This window comes from Nelumbo lutea, chromosome 1 (genome assembly GCF_056320005.1).
Source record: "Nelumbo lutea isolate HS-2025 chromosome 1, American lotus-T2T, whole genome shotgun sequence".
NCBI lineage: Eukaryota > Viridiplantae > Streptophyta > Magnoliopsida > Proteales > Nelumbonaceae > Nelumbo > Nelumbo lutea.
The window spans coordinates 207005439-207028048 of NC_142684.1; the positions used below are offsets into that span (position 1 = coordinate 207005439).

General features: G+C 35.4%; 1 protein-coding gene across 1 annotated transcript; it reads left to right on the plus strand.

Moving 5' to 3' along the window:
- Window positions 1–6095: 6095 nt before the first annotated feature.
- On the plus strand, window positions 6096–20940 carry LOC148880613 (calcineurin B-like protein 1). Its single transcript, XM_088976719.1, has 8 exons — window positions 6096–6377; window positions 6912–7064; window positions 8471–8598; window positions 18504–18630; window positions 18726–18778; window positions 19672–19752; window positions 20335–20447; window positions 20567–20940. Exons 2-8 carry the CDS (start codon window positions 6986–6988, stop codon window positions 20628–20630), a joined length of 645 nt encoding a protein of 214 aa, XP_088832845.1. The 5' UTR covers window positions 6096–6377; window positions 6912–6985; the 3' UTR covers window positions 20631–20940.
- Window positions 20941–22610: the final 1670 nt, after the last annotated feature.

Here is a 22610-nt window from a genome sequence, read left to right on the forward strand (position 1 = left end):
TAGGCTTGGAAACCTGGCCTGGTCTGTCCTCATCCATGACCGCGACTAGATGCAACTGATTGAGTTAATTAGATATAGACTAGAAATTCACTAACACTATGTTTGGTTTGAAGGAAAAATAGGAAAAGACATTTCCCTACCTTTTCCTTCAAACCAAATACAGCCTAAGAGTAGCATGGTAAAGCTTCCTAAAAAGTTCTTATAAAAAAAATCTTATTATTCTTTTGTTGAAACCATGTGGACTGTCTGCCCCACCCACTAATCTAGTGGTATTATGTTATTATTAACTGTTTTATGAACATGCTAAGATACTCTAGTCGGCAAAATTATATTAAGTTTGAAAACTAAAATAAAATTTAATTAATTGACATGTTTTATAAGGTAAGCAAAGGTTTGCTTATACTTTATGTCAAATTGTCAACTCCAACCTTACAAAAAGTTACAATAATTGGATATTTTATAATCAAAATCATCCTTCCACATAATTTATGTGGCATTAATGGTGTTCCAAGTCAGCAAATTAAAGTTTAATTTCTTTATTATTATTGTTATTAGTTTATAATAAAATTAATTAAGTGGCATTAATGACGTTCTAAGTCAGCAAATTATGCCATTGGTACAACGAACCCACCTTAGTTTTTATAGGCCCATGTGTTTAGAGAGTTGGTCTTATTGACAATCGACTACAATAGCATAGTCTGGTCTAGACAATTGACTTGCCAGAGAGAGGAAACAATGTTACCGGATCATTTTTTTAAAAGTAAATTTCACTTTCTTTAGTTGGAGCTAAGCATTGAGCCAATTAATTTTTGTTTTTCATTGGTGGAACCAGGTACTCTAAAGAAGAGAAAAGCATACCTTCTTGCTGCATTCTATAGCAGCTCTGAATTAGCTAGAGCTTTTTCCCAATTACTTCTATTTCTAGTCACATACAATGGTGGGAGTGAGAGCAAACCAGTCTTAGAGGTTTCCTTTGTGCCTAAATGCCTTAAAATCATCTTAAATTGATCACCTACAACTAGTGAGTTCCCATCAACTCTAGGATTAAAACAGCTCAGAACCTTACAGAAAGAGTAAGCATTGAATTATTAGGATAGCCATCACCTACCAAAAAAAGCATTTGGTTTGCGGGAATAGGGGTCTGGAATTGGAATCGGAATGGGCTATTTTGATTCTAATTGTTTGGTTGGACAGAATCAGAATTCTATTCATATTTCTGCTTGAATGATATTCCCCAATTTGAGAAAATGGTCATTTTCTGCCCCTCCCTTGGGAATGAAATCTCATTCCTGTTGATTCTAATTCTCATTCCTATTCCTATCTGAATCAAACAAACTATAGGAATAGATCATTCTAAATTTTCATTTCCAATTTCGACTGCAGATCAAACTGACCATCAAAGACGTGACGACTTCTTTGATTGAGGAGTAGGCATAGTTTCAGCTCGACGGCTAATAACAAGCTAGAAAAACAAAACATGTAGTTTATGCTTACGCATCAATAAGGTATAAACTGTATGAGCAGGTGCCCTGGGGCTTAGATAGCCTAAAAAGAATCATGGACTAGGAATAAAGCACATTAACCTACTCACTTCTAATGAAGTAAGCTTGTATAAAAAAAAGTTAATAGAGTCCCAACAAAATGATATGTACACAGATCTACAACCACACATTGGAAATATTCTTGTAATATTTATTGTTATTAATGTGATACTGTAGTGTAATGTGCACACGGAAGCGGCCAGCATTATCAATATACAAAAGTTATGACTCTTTCGAAAAATTCCCTCATTTTACATAATAACATTTCTTAACAAAGGAATATGAATAAATGCATTTACTCAAAAAAATGAACACATTCACATATAAGAATTCAATATTTTAAATTTATTCTTGTGGAGTAATTAGAATGGGAAGCTTTGCAACATGGGTATATCATTATGAGACTCATGGCATGCCCTCTAACCATCAATTTGTCCCATCATCCATTTCTAGAATACTGGTGACCATTAATAGATAGTTTAGGGATAGCTACAACAAAATGTATTAATTCATGTTTAAGATACATCCAAACTAGGGGTGGCAACGAGCTGAGCTTTTCACAAGCTGCTCAAGCTCGACTCATCTCAGTTTCAGCCAAGATTGAGATTGAACTCGAGCTTTAGCCCAATTCAGTGGCTCGATTATTAAACGAGCCAAGCTCGAGCCTATTAGAGCTTGGTTCGCGAGTCAGCTCGATATATATATATATATATATATATATATATATATATATATATATATATATATATATATATATATATATATATATATATTATAATTATTAAAATTTAAATAAAAAATAAAAAATTATATATAAATTTTATTTTTATAAAATATTTTTTTCTAAATATTTTTATAAAATATAAAATGAGTCGAGCCAAGCCGAGCTCAAGCTTATGAACTTTTGACTCGAGCCGAGCTACTATGTATGTTGCAGAATTGGTATTTGTTGAAAAATATGTATGAATGAATTACACCGTTTATGTAAATGGAACTTTTGGCCTGTTTGGTATTTTGAAATGGGAAATTCAGACCTACTATGAGTGTTGCAGAATTGAATGAGCATTTTCCTTGATAAACTTTCACTTTGTGAAATTAACTATTGATAATCAGGTTTGGGATGAAAGCACTTTACCATGATCGAGGTGTGTGAAAGCACTATCCTTGAAAACTTAGGCTCCATTTGGTTTGCGGGAATAAAGATTTGGAATTGAAATTGGAATGAATTATTCTGATTCCAACTATTTAATTTGGCGAAATCAGAATTTTCATTTGTATTCCTGTCTGAATCAAACCAACTATAAGAATAGACCATTCCAATTTCAATTATGATTTTGATTCCAAATGAATTAGCTTTCCAAGATTTGTAGGAAAAAGTGAAACCAAATAAGATAAAATGCATGTGAGGGGTTAGTCCAAAAGTCGAAGGCACTAAAAACAAAAAAAAATAATAATAATAATTTATAAAACACCAATAAATCTTACCAATACATCATAAGAAAAATAGATATCAAACGGGGGAATATTGATCCTGACCCAATTATATTTGGGACATATAATACAAATTCAGACCATGTATTCAGGTTGATCAATTTTGATATGTGAAGTGTCAAGTTTGCCCTGACCCATTAGTAGCCTGGAATTGTTTTCTTTAGAATCATTAATTGTGAGTTGTCGGGAATTTTCTTGTTTTTAAATAGATTTTATTGTCACATCACAGATGAGAACCACTTCATTTAGAATGATTGGATTTCACCCGAGCAAAAAACATCACTTTGATGTTTGTAAAAAGAGCCTTCCATTCCAAACAACCTCAAATAATAATTGTAGCCGGTTTATATTTGATCAATCCACCCAAAACGTTTCGAGTAGAAACTAGAGATGATGCAAATGGATTGGATCCTATTCAAAATTTTAAATTAGGGTATATCCAAGTCCGATCCCATAACGTGAACAACAAATCTAATTTGGTCCAAATATCTAATAGACATTGATTTGGATTTGAATCTATGAGAAAAGCGAATATTTAGATCTGATCTGATTTAATTTAAGTTTTGTTAATTAATAAATTATCAAAAAATAAATAAAATATAATAATTTAAATAAAAACAAAAAATGAGCATCTTTTCAATTATTTTCATCATATATATTATAAATAAATAAATAATATAATAAATTTATAAAAATAAAATATAAATAATATTATATATATTTATACAAATAAATAAATAACATGTATATATATATATATATATATATATATATATATATATATATATATATATATATATATACATGTAATCAGACCTCGAATCAGATAAGACGGTCCCATCCATTTGCAGAATCAGCGGTTATACCAAATACAAATACAACTTGTCAAGGAGAGCAAATTAGCCCTCCACTAGATTGCCCCCCACAATGTCTCACATCACATCCCTGCCATGTATTAGGAACATCTACCGATGATAATCTCAGAAATGATGTCATCATCGGGAGATGATTCCAATACATAGCAGGGATGTGCTGTGGGACATTGTGGGAAGCAATCTTATGGGATTAATTTGAAATCCCTGTTTGACATGGATGCGTCAAATAAATGGTTTTAGATACGATTGTTTTGGTAAAATAAATACGAAAATAAAGGGAAGCAAAAGAAGGGAGAAATCTGCATTGGAGCTGTCGGTGCTTTTCCGAAAAAATAAAAGGTTCGTTTCTAATTACGTGCGTCGTCAGGGCTATGTCAATGTCATGAATCACTTTTGAAAATCACTTCCTTCCGGGGAAGAAGCTATTGAAAGAATTTGGAATTTGGAAATCAATAATTCTGTCTGCTGTTTTCTTAAGAAACGAGCCTAATAAATGCAGTCTACCTGTTTATCAAAAAAGTCAAGTCAGAATTAGAATCGGCTTACCGAATACTGAATATTTGGTCAAGCCAATAGAATATTCCAACCCGACAAAGGAATAAACCCAAAAAAATCCAACAAAGGTATATTGCAAAATTAATGATGAAGAACCCTTGTAAATAAAGTTTTTTCATGAATCGGACTCTGGATTTTATTATATCGGATGGGTGAAACCTAACCGGGATAATTGAATATGATGCTGAATTGGGTATTATACTTTTTGAATATTGAAATTAAACACGATTAGATGAAAGTAGCATCAGGGGACCTTCTAGAAAGTCATGATTAAGACTCTTCAGACCATTGTGGTTAATACTTACCAATGTTTTTAACCGTCATTAATTCAGACATTCAGACCATTTGATCCGAAAACCGTTAAAGCAACTGATTCTCTTTAACCCCCTAAACTCATTCCTTCACCAAAAATTATTGATTTGGTCAATGATTTATTGACTATCAATTTATTCCATTTAGATAATGATTTTTTGTTATTTTTATTTTAATATTTTTTAATTAAAATGAATTGTTCATTCGAATCATATGATGAGACCACTAACAAAAAAACTAGTGGCCAAAGTGATTTCACTCCATATCTGTTTTTAAAACATTGATACTTATTAGTTATCACCACTCCCTTCTTCTTAATGGGCTGATCGGGCCTTAGATTGAGCAAGGTACGATTTGAGTTAAATCTGTTTACGGGTTGGGTTTTAATTTTTATTAATAAAAAATATCTAGATATAAAAAAAAGTAACTTGCCAACAACCTATCAATAATATCTAATACTGCACATCTTATTAGAAAATTAAGGGCCACCACAACGTCATACAATACATCTCCGCCATGTATTAGAAACATCTTCTAATGTCATCAGTTTTGGTACTATGATCGAGCGTTGTGGGGCACTGGGGCGAAGATGTGAACTCAACTCAAAAATCCTACTATTAAAATATTATATTTTGATTGGGTTAGTCGAAAAAGTCGGCCTTAGTGGTTAGAGCCTGAACCCGATAACATAGACCTAAAGCTACATCAAGCCCATAAAGGATGGGGCAGGCTGGGCCAGCCCGTTGAGTACCCGGTCATGAACAGGTCTGATTTGAGCCCACTGACCATAAGAGAGCCAACAGTTCTGCGGATTTGGTATCGCCCTATTTGGAGGAGAACAATTGGGTTCGATTTCCTTTCGGGATCATCTGTAAGCGTCGGCCCTTACTATGCAAACCGACCCGACCCGGAAAGGTGTCCACCAAAATTTGTTTTTTTTTTTTTTGTGACTTTGTGTTGACCATCCATTTAGCTGAAAAATGCGTCCACCTGTGTTCTGTTTCAAAAGTCTCAGTACGTAGCGTCTTCATTCAATGTTGAAGAACACAAAGTGGACGAGGACAACGAGTTGGTGCAACTCTTTAGATGCATCGATCCTCGGATAAGGTAAAGGTAGGGACGGCTTGTGATGTACTTTGGTAGGGCCCACCATCGTTGTTGGAGGAGAAGAGTCCAGAGTTGCATGAACCAGTAGTTTTGCTCAGAATTCCTCCGAAACGTTACACCGGCATTGATGACTTGAGCATGACCATTGCGAACTCGTGGGCTGTGGGGTCGGTGGGGAGTTGGGCTTAGAAACTCCAAAAACAAAAAGTGAAGAGGGAGATGCATAATTCGCACCACGCGTACGTCTGACTATTATTTCCTAGTTCCCACCGGTTCTCGCTTGGCTGGCTATATTTTGCCCATCGATTCTTTTCTTGACACAGGAGCAGAATTCGCGGACCGCATTTGTGTTCAGAAAAATCTGAGCCGTTCAAGTGACCCGGTGAAACGCTTTTGGACATCTCACTGTATATCCTCCTCGTAACGACTCAAAACCCTCTCCTGTTTTTTCTCGATCCCGTCGGAATCCGGTACTCGCCGGCGATCTCTCCGTCCTGTAAGTTTCGGTCTTTCCGCTTCTACCTTTTGCATGCTCCGTTTTTTTTTGTACTCTTTTTCTTTTCTTTGTTGTGTTTTCTCCTTTTTTGGAACTTTGTTTCCGTTATGACATCTCTTCTGGCGCTTGTTTTGGAGACGATTGTTAATTCAATGGTGGTGGAGGGATATAATTTTCAATTACCTTTTATTTGAATTCTTTGTTGGAGTTCTTCATTTTGTTGTTCTTGTTTAAATTCTGAATATTTTTTTCGCGGGAAATACGCCTCGAGATTGGGAGTTGTTAAAAGCAAGATTTGCTTTTATTGTTTCATTTTAATTTTTATTTGTTATACATATTCATGCTTTTAGAACCGAAACTATCAAGGTTTTCCGTTTGCAATCAATTCTTTTGTATCAAGTTCTTGATAATTCCGTGTTTTTTTCTTTTTTTGATCGAAAATGATTTGAACTTGAGACCTTTTACCTATAATTCCGTGTTATTTATTTAATACTAATAACGATGATGAGGTTCATTTTGGGTTATTTTTGCAAGGATGAGATGCTTTTTAATTAATTACAGTGAAGCCTAGGCTTGTCCGGTAGCGGCCTTTGCTTTGGGTAAAGTAAATGGGCTGCTACACTTCAAAATCTAGAAAACATTTCCGTGGACACGAGGATCCTGTAATTCTCGCATCTCAAACAGCATGTAAGTCATAACAAATCCTTGAAGATTTTTATTTGGGCTGTTCTTGCATGCGTATTTTTTGGCACATTAAATTGCATTATTTCGAGTTGTACACTTTTGTCATCTTATTCAACACAAAATTTTAGTCTTGAATGATTTCTTATTCGTATTGCCAATAGAAGGAAGAGAATAAAAAGAGAGTTTTAAATCACCTTTGCCTGGTGAAAAATGCCGAAGTAGTTGATCATGCTAATGTCTTCATTAATCAAATTAAAGTAGCAATTACCGTGCTGATTTCCTGAAGCACGGGAGATTGCATTGAGGAATTTCCTTTTCCCCCGTGGCCAGAACCAAGAATTATGAGTTAGAAGTCCTTCCTCTTTTCTTCACAAAGTAAACATCCCACATGGGAAGGATTTTGGATGGTCCATTGCCAGTTTGGTAAAATGAAATTGAAGCAAATTATGTACTAAACAAAGAAAATGAAGCAGATCGTTTCATATTTGCATATGAGTGTCAATTCCTGGCTTGTAAATGAATATGCAGTTTTTAGGACAACCTTAGTACTTCAAGGGAAGGAAATAATTGCTTTGCATGTCAGAGAAAAGGTTGGCAAAAGACATGGTGATTGTATATCTTTCCCAATAAAAATGAACCATTGTATTCAGCTTCATGTCTTGAAGGATCTCCAACCCCCAGAGCCACCTCCTCTTGCCAACCATTTAACTACTTTTCATTGTTATTACTGTTGGGGTTGTAGATCTTTATTGATTTAAGGACATAAACAACACTGCATTTACCTAATCTTCTGCAATTTTAAGAACGCATTCCTATGATTTAATTAATTGAATGTTTCTCTAAAGCTAGGAGATAGGTTCTTACTTTGATGAATTGATATAGTTAATATTAAATCAGATGAATCTATAGACATGCTTAGTGGAATAAAAAGATAAGAAAAATTCCCTGGAAATAAAAATAAAATCAACAAAAACCTAGTAAAAGTCTTTACAGTTGTAATATGACTGAATGGGTTGTTGTACAAAAATTCTTTGCACAGAGGACCATGTATACTTTTGATTTTAGTTAATACAATTATACCTTACAGCTGTTATAGTTGTTAGTTACATACCTTTTGACTTGTATTACTGCAACATATCCTTTGATTTTTTTCCTGTTACCATCTGAAAATTGGAAAGTTGTTTTTGTGGCTAAAGCTCCTGCAGATATTCCTATCATGGGGACTTGTCTTCGGACAAAATCTTTCTCTAGTACTTATAAACATGAAAAGTCAGTGTTCTTGTTTATCTGTGTCCAATATGAGAAAGTGAGATCTTGTAATCAGTCCTAAGATGAAATGTGGTTATTCTGGTGTTGATTTAATGCTTTAGAAAAACTTGGCCAACTTTGTTTTTATCATAATTTTCCAGTCAGCGTCAGCGAAGTTGAAGCACTCTTTGAACTGTTTAAGAGCATTAGCAGTTCTGTGATTGATGATGGGCTAATAAGTAAGGTAACACACAATAGAGCATTCATATTCATTTTGGTCTTATTTATCTGAGTCATTGTGATTTATGGAGATGTTTTATTGTTTTCCTTTTTCAGACAAGCCATTAAGCTGTAGCTAATTAAAGTCATGCTTATCTAATCTTTTGTTTTTGTTTTGATAAGCAAGAGTAATAATCAACAGTTTTTGTTAATAGATTGATAAAGAAAATTTATCCATTCCATGCTGTTTGATGTGTAGAAGACAAACATAATTGTATTATATCATTTTCTTACAAATAAGCTACCACGCTTATGTAGGTGCCCCTTAAATCAGCAGTTACCTAGTTGCCCTTTCTTTTCCAAGAGCATCAGCTAAACCATTTGCAAACCCTGGAGTCCACCTAAACAAGCACTTAAGATTAAGTCCTATCTTCTTTTATCAACTATTAATTGGTTTTAAAGGCCTTGTTTTTGTATCCTATGTTAATTAGGTTAGAGGTAGGGGAGACTCTGGATGGTTCAAGAATTATTTTGTTTTCCTGCTTGATTTTCCCAGCTAGTCCATAAACCATTGGTTTGCCCATTCTCTTATCAGTGAGGTCTAGTCATTCAGCTATTTCTAAGGAAAAAGATATTTTCTGATAATAAATAAAAAAAGAAAAATTTATTGAAATAGGGTTACAAGAGTGGTGATATAGTATCACCCATAAGAAAATGAAAGCAACCAAGGTTCCCAACCTTACAACAAGCTTTCCATTGCCTCCAACAAGGAATAACATACCAATCAGAATACACAAAAGAACGCTATGAGCACAAAGATCTTAAAATCCCCCCCCCCCCCCCCCCCCCCCCCGACACAACATACTCCATCATCCAAACTATCAACCCCTAAGAGATCAACTGTTCAATTAACATTTCCTGCCTCTTGCACCCAAGTCTCGTTCTTCTTTTACTAAATTCTTTTGTTTTCTTATGGGCCCAACCCCAAAAACTCCCATCTTCAACCTGGCAAACCTATAGTTGGGATACTGCTTCAATGATGATGTTGATGACGAAATGGAATCCTGTCAATTATCAATAAAAAAAAAAAGGTAGACTACCAATGGAGGAGTTGTCTTGGTGTCCAGGACATGCTACATGGTGCATGACCTCACAACTCATCATTCTCACCATGCAACCTGATGATAAGGAAAATCCAAGCCTACTAGCAGACAAATAAGACTACTTACTGATAGAGAATGTTAGACATGTGGGAAACACACAACACTGGTGATAGGGATATCAATGAATACTCTGCCATCATTTATTTCTCTTTTAGTGGTAGAGGAGACTGGTTAAGGGATTGCATCTTGTCTACTAGTAATATGCTTTGAAGCTCTGAGACAAATATGTAGATGAGACATAATATAATATTTGTAAAATCACAGACAAGGGTCATTGGAATTGTAGCAAAACATATAGATGTCCTTGGGAGGGAAGTGTCCATTCTGTGTGGTAGTGAATGGTTAAGTATTTAGGTAGGATGGAATTATGATCTGTAACATTATGGTGGGCATTGCCACTGTTATAACTCATACAGTGTCTTTGTATTATCATAATTCGTGAACATGGCAGTGAATAGTGTCTCTGGTATTCCATTTGACTTCTGGAATTTGCAGTAATGCCTCCTTGGATTGACATGTCTTGGTAGTATTCTGGTATTTAATTGATATTTTGTTAATCAAGCATGTTGGTGACAAGCTAAGAATAAACTGAAGGCACCATTCAATTCAGGGTTAGGTAAATTTAGTTTTTCAAGGCCATTTTTAAGTGGGATTAAAGAACTTTATTAAATAGGAGTAGAAAAGAAGAGAGTGTACAATGGCCGTAGCTTCCAGGGACAAGGGAAGTACATTCTGAAACTTCAACCTACAATGGCCTTTAAAACTGCAAAATATGCAGCAAACAAGAATAGTGTAACTACTTAGGTAAAGAGGCACCCTTATGCAGGAGCTGAAGAGGCAAAATTGGAATTTTGTGAAAATTTTTGTATTTTTTTATTTTTGGACAGTAGGGGTATTTTTGTCATTTTTGTAATTTTGTGGGGGGTCCAATAATAGGGTTTGATTGTTTAGTTATAGTTTGTTTATGTTTAAAATTTCAGAGTCATTGCATAAGTAGGATTAGAGTTATCAAGTCTTCTTTGAATTGAAATAGGATATGACAGCTTAGTTTGAATCCTACTAGGATTATTGAGTCCAACAGTTTTACTCCTAAGACTATTATGAGTCTAACAGTTTGACTCCTAGGTTTATTATGAGTTTGGAGTCTATAAATATGTATGGACGTTTTACATGAAGGCAATGAAATATATTGAGTTTTCTTCAGCTTATGCTAGCTATGGTGAGTGATTCCAGGTATTTTCTCTCTTCTTTCTCTCCCTTTTTTTTCTCTTTTGTTCCTTCAACAAGTCATTACAGCCATCAACAGCCATAAAACTTTGATCAAGAAGCATAGTTGTCAAGACGGTGCCTAGGCGGGCGCCTAGGCGACAAGGCGCCCTTAGAGGCTTGCCTCACCTAATCGCCAAGTAGTTTTCTATAGTGTGTTATAAGAGACTTTTATATTCTTAATTTTTTGAGGTTATACTTATAAAATAGACATTTTTAAACTAAAATATTCATTTTGTGTGTTTATATACTAATTTCTTTTTATTATTTTCTTATTTGGTAGGGTTTAATCAACATTGTATTGAACCCTTAAAGACTTCAAAAGCTGAACCAATAAGCAAGGAAGAACATAAAGTGTTGTCCAATCAACACATTTTCTTATTTTTCTTTACTAATTTTGTGTGTTTATATACTAATCTCTTCTTATTCTTCTTCCACCTTTTTTTTCTTCTTTTCCTATAACAAAAATAGGGGTTCAGCCCCTATATATATATATATATATATATATTTTTTTTTTTTCTTTTCTTTCTTCTTTTTCTTCTCATGAATATGTTGGAATATGTTGATTTTCTATACTTTAACATGAAGTTTATATTTTTTTATGAAAATTATGTATATTTATTAAGGAAATATGATTATGGAACCTAGGGAACTACCATAGTATACATGTTTTTACTTAAAAAAATCCATTGCCTAGGCGAAAAGGCACCTCCCTGTCGCTTAGCCTCACCTTGGCGCCTTGAAAACTATGTCAAGAAGACCATTCAACATTTTCTAAGAACTAGAATTGAGCTGGTCCTACATCACACCCTTGACTAGAAAGTCCATCACTGATCAAATTAACAGACCTAATATCCTAGATAAATCATGATGAGATGTTTATTTTGGCAGCTTCTCTAATGAAGTGACTAGATTTCCCTAGGCCACTCTAGTAACAAATTATCCAACCAATAACAACCCAAGAATCTTCACTTCTGTCCTCTCAAATTCCATTTCTAAGAAGAGTCTTCACCCACGCCTGATCAGATTGCAAATGCTACTATGCGAGAGAAAGAGAATCGAATGATGCAGTTAATGTCATTGTTACTGCCACCAAATCATGATTGCCCATCATTTCCCATTTAACACTTCATCATCAATGAAGCCTTTTTCCAACTATATGGGATCAGCTTCACAATAAACACTTGTACTAATTAATTTTAGTGGTTTTTGAGAATAGAGGAAACGGGGGAGTCGATGCCTGTCCAAAGTTCATATGAAAGAATTTGATTTTGAAAACAACCTCCAATATTTATTATTTTCAATCAACAAGAATTCCTCTTTAATTTCTCAATAAGTGCTGAAATCTTTCCACTGAACAGTTGTAGCGGTTCTGAAAATAATCAACTCAATAAACTCAGTCTTATTCCTAAGTCTTTGGGGTCAATTAAACAAATCATATTCGATCACTTTTCTCTAGAGCCATGTTTTTCTTAAATTGTAAGTCCTTAAATCATTTTTCAACACTTCAGGCCACATTTTCTTTGGTCTTCCTCTTGCTTTTTTAGAACCTTCTACTTGCACCAAGTCACTCTTCATTGGGTGCATTCGTTGGTTATCCATGCACATGACCAATCTTAAAGTCTCCCTCTTCATGGATAATTAATTCAAGGTACCGAAAGTGATTAGCTTGATGTATTTCATTGTCAATCTTAGTTGTACTGCCATTGTTACTAATATTTTTACTAAAGTTGCATTGCATGTATCTACCTTAATCCAACCTATCTTGAAACCTTTTGGTCTTGAAGCATCTCCCCATTGTTATAGCTTTGCATTTAACTCATCTTTAATCTTACCAATCAATACAATATCATCGGTAAACAACATGCTTTATAGGACCTCCTCCTGTTCTAGTTAGTTCATCCATAATTAATTAAAAAGTTACAGATTGTTGACTATTGACTCTTGGTGCAAGTGTTAAATAGTGTGTGCCCTTAGCTTCAATCAGATTGATGTACAGATACATTTATTGTAAATGAATAAAACTACATTATTGTTTCATGTTGATATCGGTATATTTCTATGTAATTGCCCCTTAAACTAAACACTTATGAGACTCGTGTTAGTTTAGAATGTTCTCAGTTGTTGGATAGAATTTGGGAGTTTATCCTGGCAAGGCCGACACTGATGTTCTACCAAAGAAGTTGGGGCAGCTTGTCTCAGCTGCCAGGGTTAGACCCAAAGCACATGCCTTGTGTGTTTGGATGAAACACTAAACTTGTACCATTTTCCAATTATGTCTTGAATCTTGGAGATTGATGGGCAAAACCGGAAAGTTACACATAACCCCTACACTTGATTATGGTATTGTACTAGGTGTTGGATTGAATTGTCTTTGATATGCCAATCAGTGAGATTCATCAAGGGTCAAAATTTGGGTATGTTGGGGCAGTTTGAGAATTCACTTGAGTGGGTGATCATAGTGATAGGATCGACCCCTTTGTCGAACAAAGTGAATGATAGGGTATACGTTGTCTTTAATGGAAACCTAAACTACCAGTAGTGTATTTCAACTGTGTTTGATATTTGGTTTTGCAAAATATATTTATATGATATATACTAATATTTTATGAAAAATGCTTGCAAAATGTTTTATTCTTGGGATCCATCTAAGTAGAGAATGTGACACTGCACTTTACAGCCAGGGGAGAGGCTTATCGAGCAGTGTTTGATTATTATGGGCCGAGAGTTTGTGTAAGAGACCATTACAAAGCTGATTACCTAATGGACTTTATCTTACTTAAGTCCATTATCTTTGGATCTTCATAAGATTGCTAATTTCAAGGATTATTTAAGTGTAAATGTTGGGCCTATATTGAGCCCATAATGATGTGCTCAGGGGTTCACTACGTTTAACTACGAAATCGGCCAAGCCTTTTCAAAAAGGTTGGGTCAAACCCATATGAACTTACTTGAGGTCATTGTAGGGTCCCACACCATTCAAATCAGTCTTAATTTGGTCATGCAACACCATTGGGTCATGAGCCTTATAGTTGATGGGCCTAAGACCCATAATTAATATAATTAATTAAGTTGTTACATGACAACTTAATTCCATGGGGCGAATCTGGGGTTGGATCTGGGTATGGAGCACCTAATCTTATAAGAAGATAAGATATATCTCGAATTAGAATCCATATGTAATTTAAATCTAGATTATTTCCTAATTACATTAGGAGATAGCTCCATAAGAGATTATAAAAGATAAGGGGGTGGACTAGTCCAAGACAACTTCATATTTTTGTAGTTTCTGGTTCTCTCTGCACCCTTTTGCCTCTTAGTTTTTTCCTAGTTCGACAGCAATTATCTGGGACTAATTTATATAAGTTTTCTTCTGATTTTTCCAAAAAAAATTCAGAGGAATTTCAGGCTCACCTTCCCTACTTCAACCCAAGCAGTTGGATTGTAGTTTTGCTGAAAATTGTGTTGCTGAATCAACTTCATCTATAAACTGTGCCATCTTCAGTGGAAGCTGGTTTTAGGACTGATTTGAGCGTGAACTTTCACCTTGGGATTTGCATTTGTGGTATCCATATCAAGTATACATCTCCCACTTTGTTTGGTTTCAAATCTGGTCCAGTTCAATGCAAGACAAATCCGAAAAAAAATGCAGTTTTTCAAAAACATTGAGAATTCGATTCCTAAAAGGATTATGAAATTTTTGAAATTTTGCCTAGCCATCTAGCATGGTTCAACCATCCATATGATGGATCCTAACCCTTCCAATAGTGGTATCAGAGCACTAGGTTTAGCCCTTGGACTGAACCAAATTGAGTTTGAGCCAAAACTCAAATTGGCAAGAACCAGTCTAATCGATTTGAGCAGTTAGCAAAAATATCTGAGAATTGTTCTATTATAGATTCTTGAATTCTTAAGTTTTTCTTTATGCAAGTAATAGAAATTAGGGTTTTTCTATTTTTTTTTTACATCGGAGAAATCGTCGGAGCTTGCAGAGAAGACAAAGATTGCAGATGGAGATCGATTTGCAGATTGCAGTTTTGTAGGGATGCAGTTTTTGTCCGGATTGGATTCAGATCATCACACTATCAACCTTAGCCATTTATTTTTGATTATCTGCTATTTATTTTCTGATTTGATTGTGAATCATAACTAAAAATTTTAGATCATTACCAATGTGAATTGATGCATGTTTTGGACACCAAACCTTAGGCCGATCTAACCTAGTTTTGGTCTAATCTTGTTGGGCCAAACATATGTTCTTTGGGGTTTGATCACAGCCCTTGGATCGTTGTTTAAGTGATCCAAAATCAATCTAGGCCAGGGGTTTGATGGCCCATTGCATGGACCAATTTGGCCCATACTTGAAAACTAGTTTATTTTAGCATGGACTTGCTATATGGGCTGAACTATGTTTTGCAGTTTAGCCCATATACCAAGACAAAATTATTAGATAATTTGGTCCATTGATGGGCTGATAATGTGTTAATCTAAATGGATTTTGATTTAATAAGTTTTAAATTGATATGGATCAATTATGTATGTGTTGAATGGATGTAATTCGTTCATGGACAATAAGTGCTTGGCCCATGTATTGACTTATGTGACTCTCCACGATCATCATGATTGAATGCACATCATTGCCATGATGCCCATGGATCATTGCATGATCTCCTTTTCTAATGAGCCCCCTCAATAGCTTTCTCACCAAGAGGAACCGCATGGGAATCCTAGCCTATTAAGGGCCTATTTGAATCTAACTTTATGAAAGTCAGTGAATGCCATTATGGTATGACCTAAATCTGACCTAGGACTGATATACACGTTCCATCATGTTTAATTTAAGTGCAATGAGTAGGGAATATCATAAGATGATATCTCTAAAAGCCTTCCATCATTAGCATTAAAACGGGTTGAATTGGTAGGTGGAGATGCACCATAAAATTGGGCTATCCATTTCACTAAGACAATTAGTGGAATTACTTCATGAGATGATAGGGGTGTCATAGACTAGTGGGAGGAGCCTATCTTAAAATGGAAGACTCTTCCACGGTACCTTGGGGCTCTTGATATGACGGGTCTGCACTTATCAGTTAGAAAGGTTTAACCTAAAATGGCAATGAACCTTGTCTGATGGAAGCCAAAGGGAAATCTCATTGAATGGGTGAATATGTGATTCTTCACAAAAAGTAATAGGGTCATGCAACTGAAACAGTTGGCCCTATGCACCTATATGCTTTCCCACATTTCTAAGGACATGAACTATGTTCTCGTCACTAAGTTAGGAGGGAAATCTCAGAGATGAACAAATGGAGATGGAACATAGATAAAAGTTCATTCTATGAAAGATAACATGAAACAATATTAAGGTCGCATACTAATTAATCATGCCTTTTATCAGAAATGGCACATAGACAATTCGCTAAATTGTTATACAACAACAAATTGAAAGGACCCAACTATGCAGATTGGTTTTGTAACCTAAACCTATTGTTCATGTCCGAGAAATTGGACAAGATTGCCAAAAACCTAGCACCAGAACATCCAAGTGATAGGGCTTTTGAGGAAAAAATGAGGGAATATCAGGAATAAGAGAAAAACTCTCTTGCCCGGTGTTATGTCATAGCTTCCTTGGATAATTCTATCTAGAGACAATTTGACAAAATTGATATCTGCAAAGATATCCTGGATAGTTTAAAAACCATGTATGAAGAGCATAATCGTTTTGCAAGACAAAAGGTTCTCAAACTATTGATGGCCATGAGGATGATTGAGAGCTAATCAGTTCATAACCATGTCATACGGATGATAGTTATATAAATGCATTGGAGGCTCTTGGCTCCAAACTTGACGATGACGATAAGACTGATGCCGTCCTGAACTCTCTACCCTCGTCCTTCAATCAGTTTGTCATAAACCATAACATAAACAAACTAAAAGTTAGCTTGTAGGAGCTCAACAATATGTTGCAAAGTGTTGAAGAATTGATTAAGAAGGATAAGCCGGTAGTCATGCTTGTTAAAGTTGGTGGCAAATCTAGCAGGAATAAAATGAAGGGTAAGAAGAAGCCTTGGAAAAAGTGAGGCAAACAGAAGAAGCAGAAGAGAGACAAGTCATCTAATGAATTTCACTTTTGTAAGCAAACTGGGCATTGGAAGAGGAATTTTCCTTGATATCTGGAATCCCGCAAGAACAAGTAAGGTAATTTCAAATCTCTTGTCATAGAGACCAATATGTTGGTCATTTCTGCATCCTGGTGTATTGACTCTAGGGCTTCCACTTATGCATGTAATACATTATAGGGGTTCAAGGAAAGCAGAAGGCTAATTGATGACAATGTTGTGCTTTACTTGGGGACAATTGCGACTGTTGCAATTACTATTATCGGAGCACATCCCCAAGAAAAGAGCACATGATACAATTAATCTTACATGCTTCTGGCATTACCAACTTGGCTATATTAATATAGAACGTATCAAAACTTAGAAATTCATCTTACTTTGTTCCTCTTCTTTATTGGAAGTCAAAACCTAAAAAATCTCTCATCTTTACAATAAAGAGTAATGTGCCTGATACAACTGTGAAACATGCTAAGCCATGTCTTATGTAGAGCTGAATAAAGCAAGCGGCTCTAAGTAAGAATTCAAAGTGAAACTTCAATTGGTTAACTTGCTGTTTTAAAAAAAGGAATTTGGTCTGAAATCTTAGAAATTTCAGACTTTGTTCACAGAAAGAAAGCAAGAAACCTCAATAACTTGAGTTCCACAGGAAATTTTGGGCTGAAATTCTGTAGATTTATTTCTATTGGAGTTATGTGGAGGGTGATTCAGTTAGATCGGGGTTCTAAATTGTCTGGGTAGGAGTTCTAAAAAGAACAGCTAGGGTTTTAGAGAAAGAAAGTGGAGAAAAATCAGAAGGAAAAATTATAATTTCTGAAATTTCATGTCTATTAACAATCCCAAACTTGAGATTTGGTTGGTTGTTAGATGTGTGCAATAGTTAATATCTTGAAAAACTTTAGAGAAATAAGGAGAAAACCCAATGATTCACTCCAAGGGGACCTATAATCACCCTGGAATGTCGATGTCAATGAAATCACTCTATAAGTGGGACACTGTTCATAATTATGAAAACGCGACTGGACTCCAAAAGTAAGAAAATAACATAATAAACTCCCTATTATAATGACTGGACAAATGACTCCTACTGAATGGAGCTCATACAATAAATTAAAATGACAAAAATAGCATTGGAGTCCAGTTAGCATAAATCCCAAGAGTTATCAACTTGTCAAATCAAAACTTGTTTATTTTCTTCCACCCAAAATAGTTATTTAAGGGCTTAGAATGATCCCCATCACCATGCCTGTAGGAAGCTCAGTTCTTCTGTTTCCTAATAAAATTATATCACCTGATCAGTATTTGGATATTGATTGAGCTGAAGAATTGTTCAAAACAGGGTTATAATTAAATCCACCCATTTTTAGTGTGGTTAACAATCTATAAGAAATCAACTATTGTGATAATCCTCAATTGAATTGCTATGAATTTTAATTTCTGTGACACAGATTTTTGACCTGTTTGATGTCAAGCGAAGGGGAGTGATTGATTTTGGTGACTTTGTTCGGTCGCTTAATGTCTTCCATCCTAATGCTCCTCAAGAAGACAAAATCAACTGTAGGTTTACAAGATTTAGTAATTACCCTTGATTTCCAAATTTCTTTGGTGATGTTTCCATTTTACTAATTCCTAAATTTAATATGGTGTTATAGTTACATTCAAGCTGTATGATTTGGATGGAACAGGATTTATTGAGCGACAGGAGGTAAGTACCATGTATTTATATTTATTGGTTTCTTTTTTATGAGTTGTACAAAACCAGAGGCATGGGAACCCCTAACTTTTATCCGTGTGAAAATTCTACCCTTACCTTGGTAAGAGAATGGTTATAGTTTTCTCCTAGCACAATACATATATGTTTTGAATGTCTTATGCCTAGGAGTGTGTAATCAAGCTGAGTCGAGCCATGTTCTGGATTGGCTTGAGCTCGAATTCGACTGAAAAGCTCAAAGCTCAAAACTCAACTGAGTTATGAATTTCATACTCGAAATCAATTTGAGTTGATACTCGCAAGCTACTCAAGCTTGACTCAGCTCAAGCCAATTATAAATAAAAATATATTATGAAACTTGATTATAAACATAAATAAATTAATATAAAAATAATATTTATTTATATTAGAAATAAAAATATATTGAAAATAATATTTTATTAGAAGCTTGATTAGGCTCACAGAGATACTCAAGCCAGGTATTGCGAAGCTCAAACTCGGCTCGACTAACTACTCGACTCAAGTCAAGCTCAATTGACTCAATAATCTTTGAGCCAAGTTCGAGTATTTATTGAGCCAAGCCCAAGTAGCTCGTGAGTTGGCTCGGCTCGCTTGCACCCATACTTACAAGGTTTTTTCCACCCTTTTATGAATTTCATTTTGATCAACCTTCTTATATATTCTTATTGATCTTGATCAAAGTGAAGATATATATCCGTCTTCTATCTCTTCAGATATTCTTTTGGTTTCCTTATCTCCATCATCCTTTTTATGGATGTTTTCTATGCATGCAATAACTCAATATTACAGCTAGACCAGCTTGAAAGTACCTGTTGAGAGACTATTGAGGCTAGTCGTTGTTGTTTCATTTTCTTACTTCTTTGCAGGTCAAGCAAATGCTAATTGCACTTCTATGCGAATCAGAAATGAGATTGGCTGATGAGACTATTGAGGCTATACTTGATAAGGTGCATTGTCATTGCTGAAAATATGCCAGTACCCTACCTATTCTATTGGCGATCCATGTCTTTGATGGAAAATTTGATCAATGGTCATCTATTATGGACTTTCCAATTGATTGACCATAATACCGCCCATATATCTGATCTTTCCAATTAATTGAACATTCAAAAAGGACATGACAGATTAAGCACTTCACCCCATGGAAAACCAAGGTCAAATTGTACAGGTGGTTAAATCATTTAGTTCTATTAAACAAAATATTTTAAAACAAGGATAAGGATCATTTGGTTAGTATGATGAATGAGCATACGGCACATCAGTGTTGGTCTGTTGTTTAAATTATTGCCCATTTTGGGAGGGCTTCCACGCTTTGACTTTTGGCTTTGGGAGGTCTGGCCCAACTGGAAAGTCTACAAGGCGATGTTAAGGCTAAGTCCTCTTACCCAAACTTAGTTTAGGGTCGTTTGGTGTTTCCCTCTTTCATTTTGTTTTGTTGTCTTCCGTTTATACATGCCCCCCCCCCCCCCCCCCCCCCCCCAACCCCCACGGGGTGCTCTCTTGTTTACTGAAATCTTGGATACTGTCAGACATTCTTGGATGCTGATATAGATCAGGACGGGAAGATTGATAAATCTGAATGGCAGAATTTTGTTTATCGCAACCCATCGTTGATGAAGATTATGACCCTACCTTATCTCAGGTAAGTTGTACGAGTGTACAAATTTTGGTTTATCGCTTCATGCTTTGCTTCACTTAATTTGCATTTGAAATGAACAAAACAAAGTAAAACCTAAATATTTTCTGCCATGAACAATGCAGGGACATAACAACAACATTTCCAAGTTTTGTGTTCAACTCAGAAGTCGACGAGATGGCTACATGAGTGATTATACATGCTCGGTACCCAGCAATTGATACGCCATTTTGAAGATAATCGGTTAGTGAAGTTCCTCTTTTACTCTTAGACAAAGACCGAATATATGGAGTACACGTTCCATTTACGGCATAACAGGGGAAAGATTGCCGCTGGTGAGTTAACAGATTAAGTTCGAAGAAGGGTTGAAAAAGCCTCTTCTTTTTTGGGTATTAATGTAGGCACTTCTGTGTATAGGGTGAAAGCTGTTGCTATAAATTTGCAAAGTTATTTTTATCATCATCAATTAATTAATTTAATTTTAAAGCCATTTTCCTAATCGATCTTTCTTAGCTATATTAAACTATTCCAATAGAAATGTGTGCCTGCAATTGTTGGTTCATGAGAAAGTTTCCCCAAAAAAAGGTCCAGCCATGTTGCGGGCATGAAATGGGCTGTTAATGCGAAGTATTGCAAAGTCGGGTGCAATGTGCTCAATGCATGCTAATAAATGATGATAAAGGTTGTGTTTGGTACTACTGTCATTTGTGATAAAAATATATGTTCTCATAAAATTTGTCCAACCTGAAATATTGCAAGTAAAAATATATATTCTCGGGTGCATTTTTAATGGTCAAGGCTCTAGTACTATGCCCATTTGGCATTATAGATTTTTCCTAAAATAAAACATAATTTTAGAACCATCAATGACCACGAGAGTTAGGCAGAAGTGTTGTGCCAATTACCAACCAGAAACAACCCTTCACTTTCATCCAGGATTGGAACAGTGGTGTAAGATCAATGGAATTGGACAAGAGATTTGGATGATGATAATGATGTTATAATAGTTTTATAAGGATTGGGATGGTCAACTCAGTCATGCACTATTCATACAAATCCAAGGCTAATTGCATCCAGGTTTAAAAAAAAAAAAAATCTCAAACAAAATCTATTACCACTAATCTCTGTGAATTGTATTGTAAAGAATTTGGCTTTGGTCAGGGCAAAGCCCGAGCAGTCTTTACAGCCTTGTATTGAGAATATCTCCCTGTTTATGTGTTTTATTTCATAGAGATATTCCCAATGCAAGGTTGCTAAAGGCGGTTGGAATGGTGTGGGCACTGGCTTGCCCTGATGGAAGCCAATCTCTGTGTTATATTAAATACCAAAATAAATCTTAAAAAAAAGGATAATTATTTACCTTTATGTCATTTTTTAATACCGAACTTGCCCCTTCATGTTAAAAATACCATTCACCTTCTTCAAACCTGAAGATATCAGTCACCACTGCAACTTCCGTACCAGTGGTAACAATAAACATGGAGGACCGTAGGGCTTAGCATGACAATCACCTTGATCTGAAAATAGTCATTGAGTTTTGAAATGGCCGCTGATATCGCATAAATTTTTTTTATTTAGTCGGAGTTGTTTAGCCTTTATCATCCCACTGGTACCATCGTTCGGGTCATCAGAAGATACAGGGAAAGAAAATAGATAAAAAGGAAAAATCCAGATTGTCAATGCAAGCTCGCCAAACTGAGTGACGAATTCAGAAACTTTCGTGGAGGTCAGCAGTCCATCAAAGCCGTGGTTTAGGATTTGAATTGAGGTTAGGACCAAGCAAGTGTTCCCTCGGCGATTTGAGTCCTGAATCTCTTCTTGTTGTGGGGTTGGATCAGACCAGGATACATCTCTTACCAGCCCAGAACAAAAAAATCTGAATCAGAGCTACAAAGATTAAAAGACCCAGAACCCAGAACAGAAAACATCTTCATCTTCTCGGATTGTAGAAACATAATGGTATAGAGAATATTATCCCCCATTTACAATTGAGGTGACCTATAAACTGCAATTAAAATAGCAGCATGGCGGAGACGAGCTTCTCAATCCCCTGAAATTCCTCCCCTGTACCTCTAGGTTCTTTTTAGTACTCAAAGCTTTCAAATCCCTCTCCATGTCTTTAAAAAAGTTTCTAGTTCTTGGGATGCAATCCCATGAATGGCACCAAAA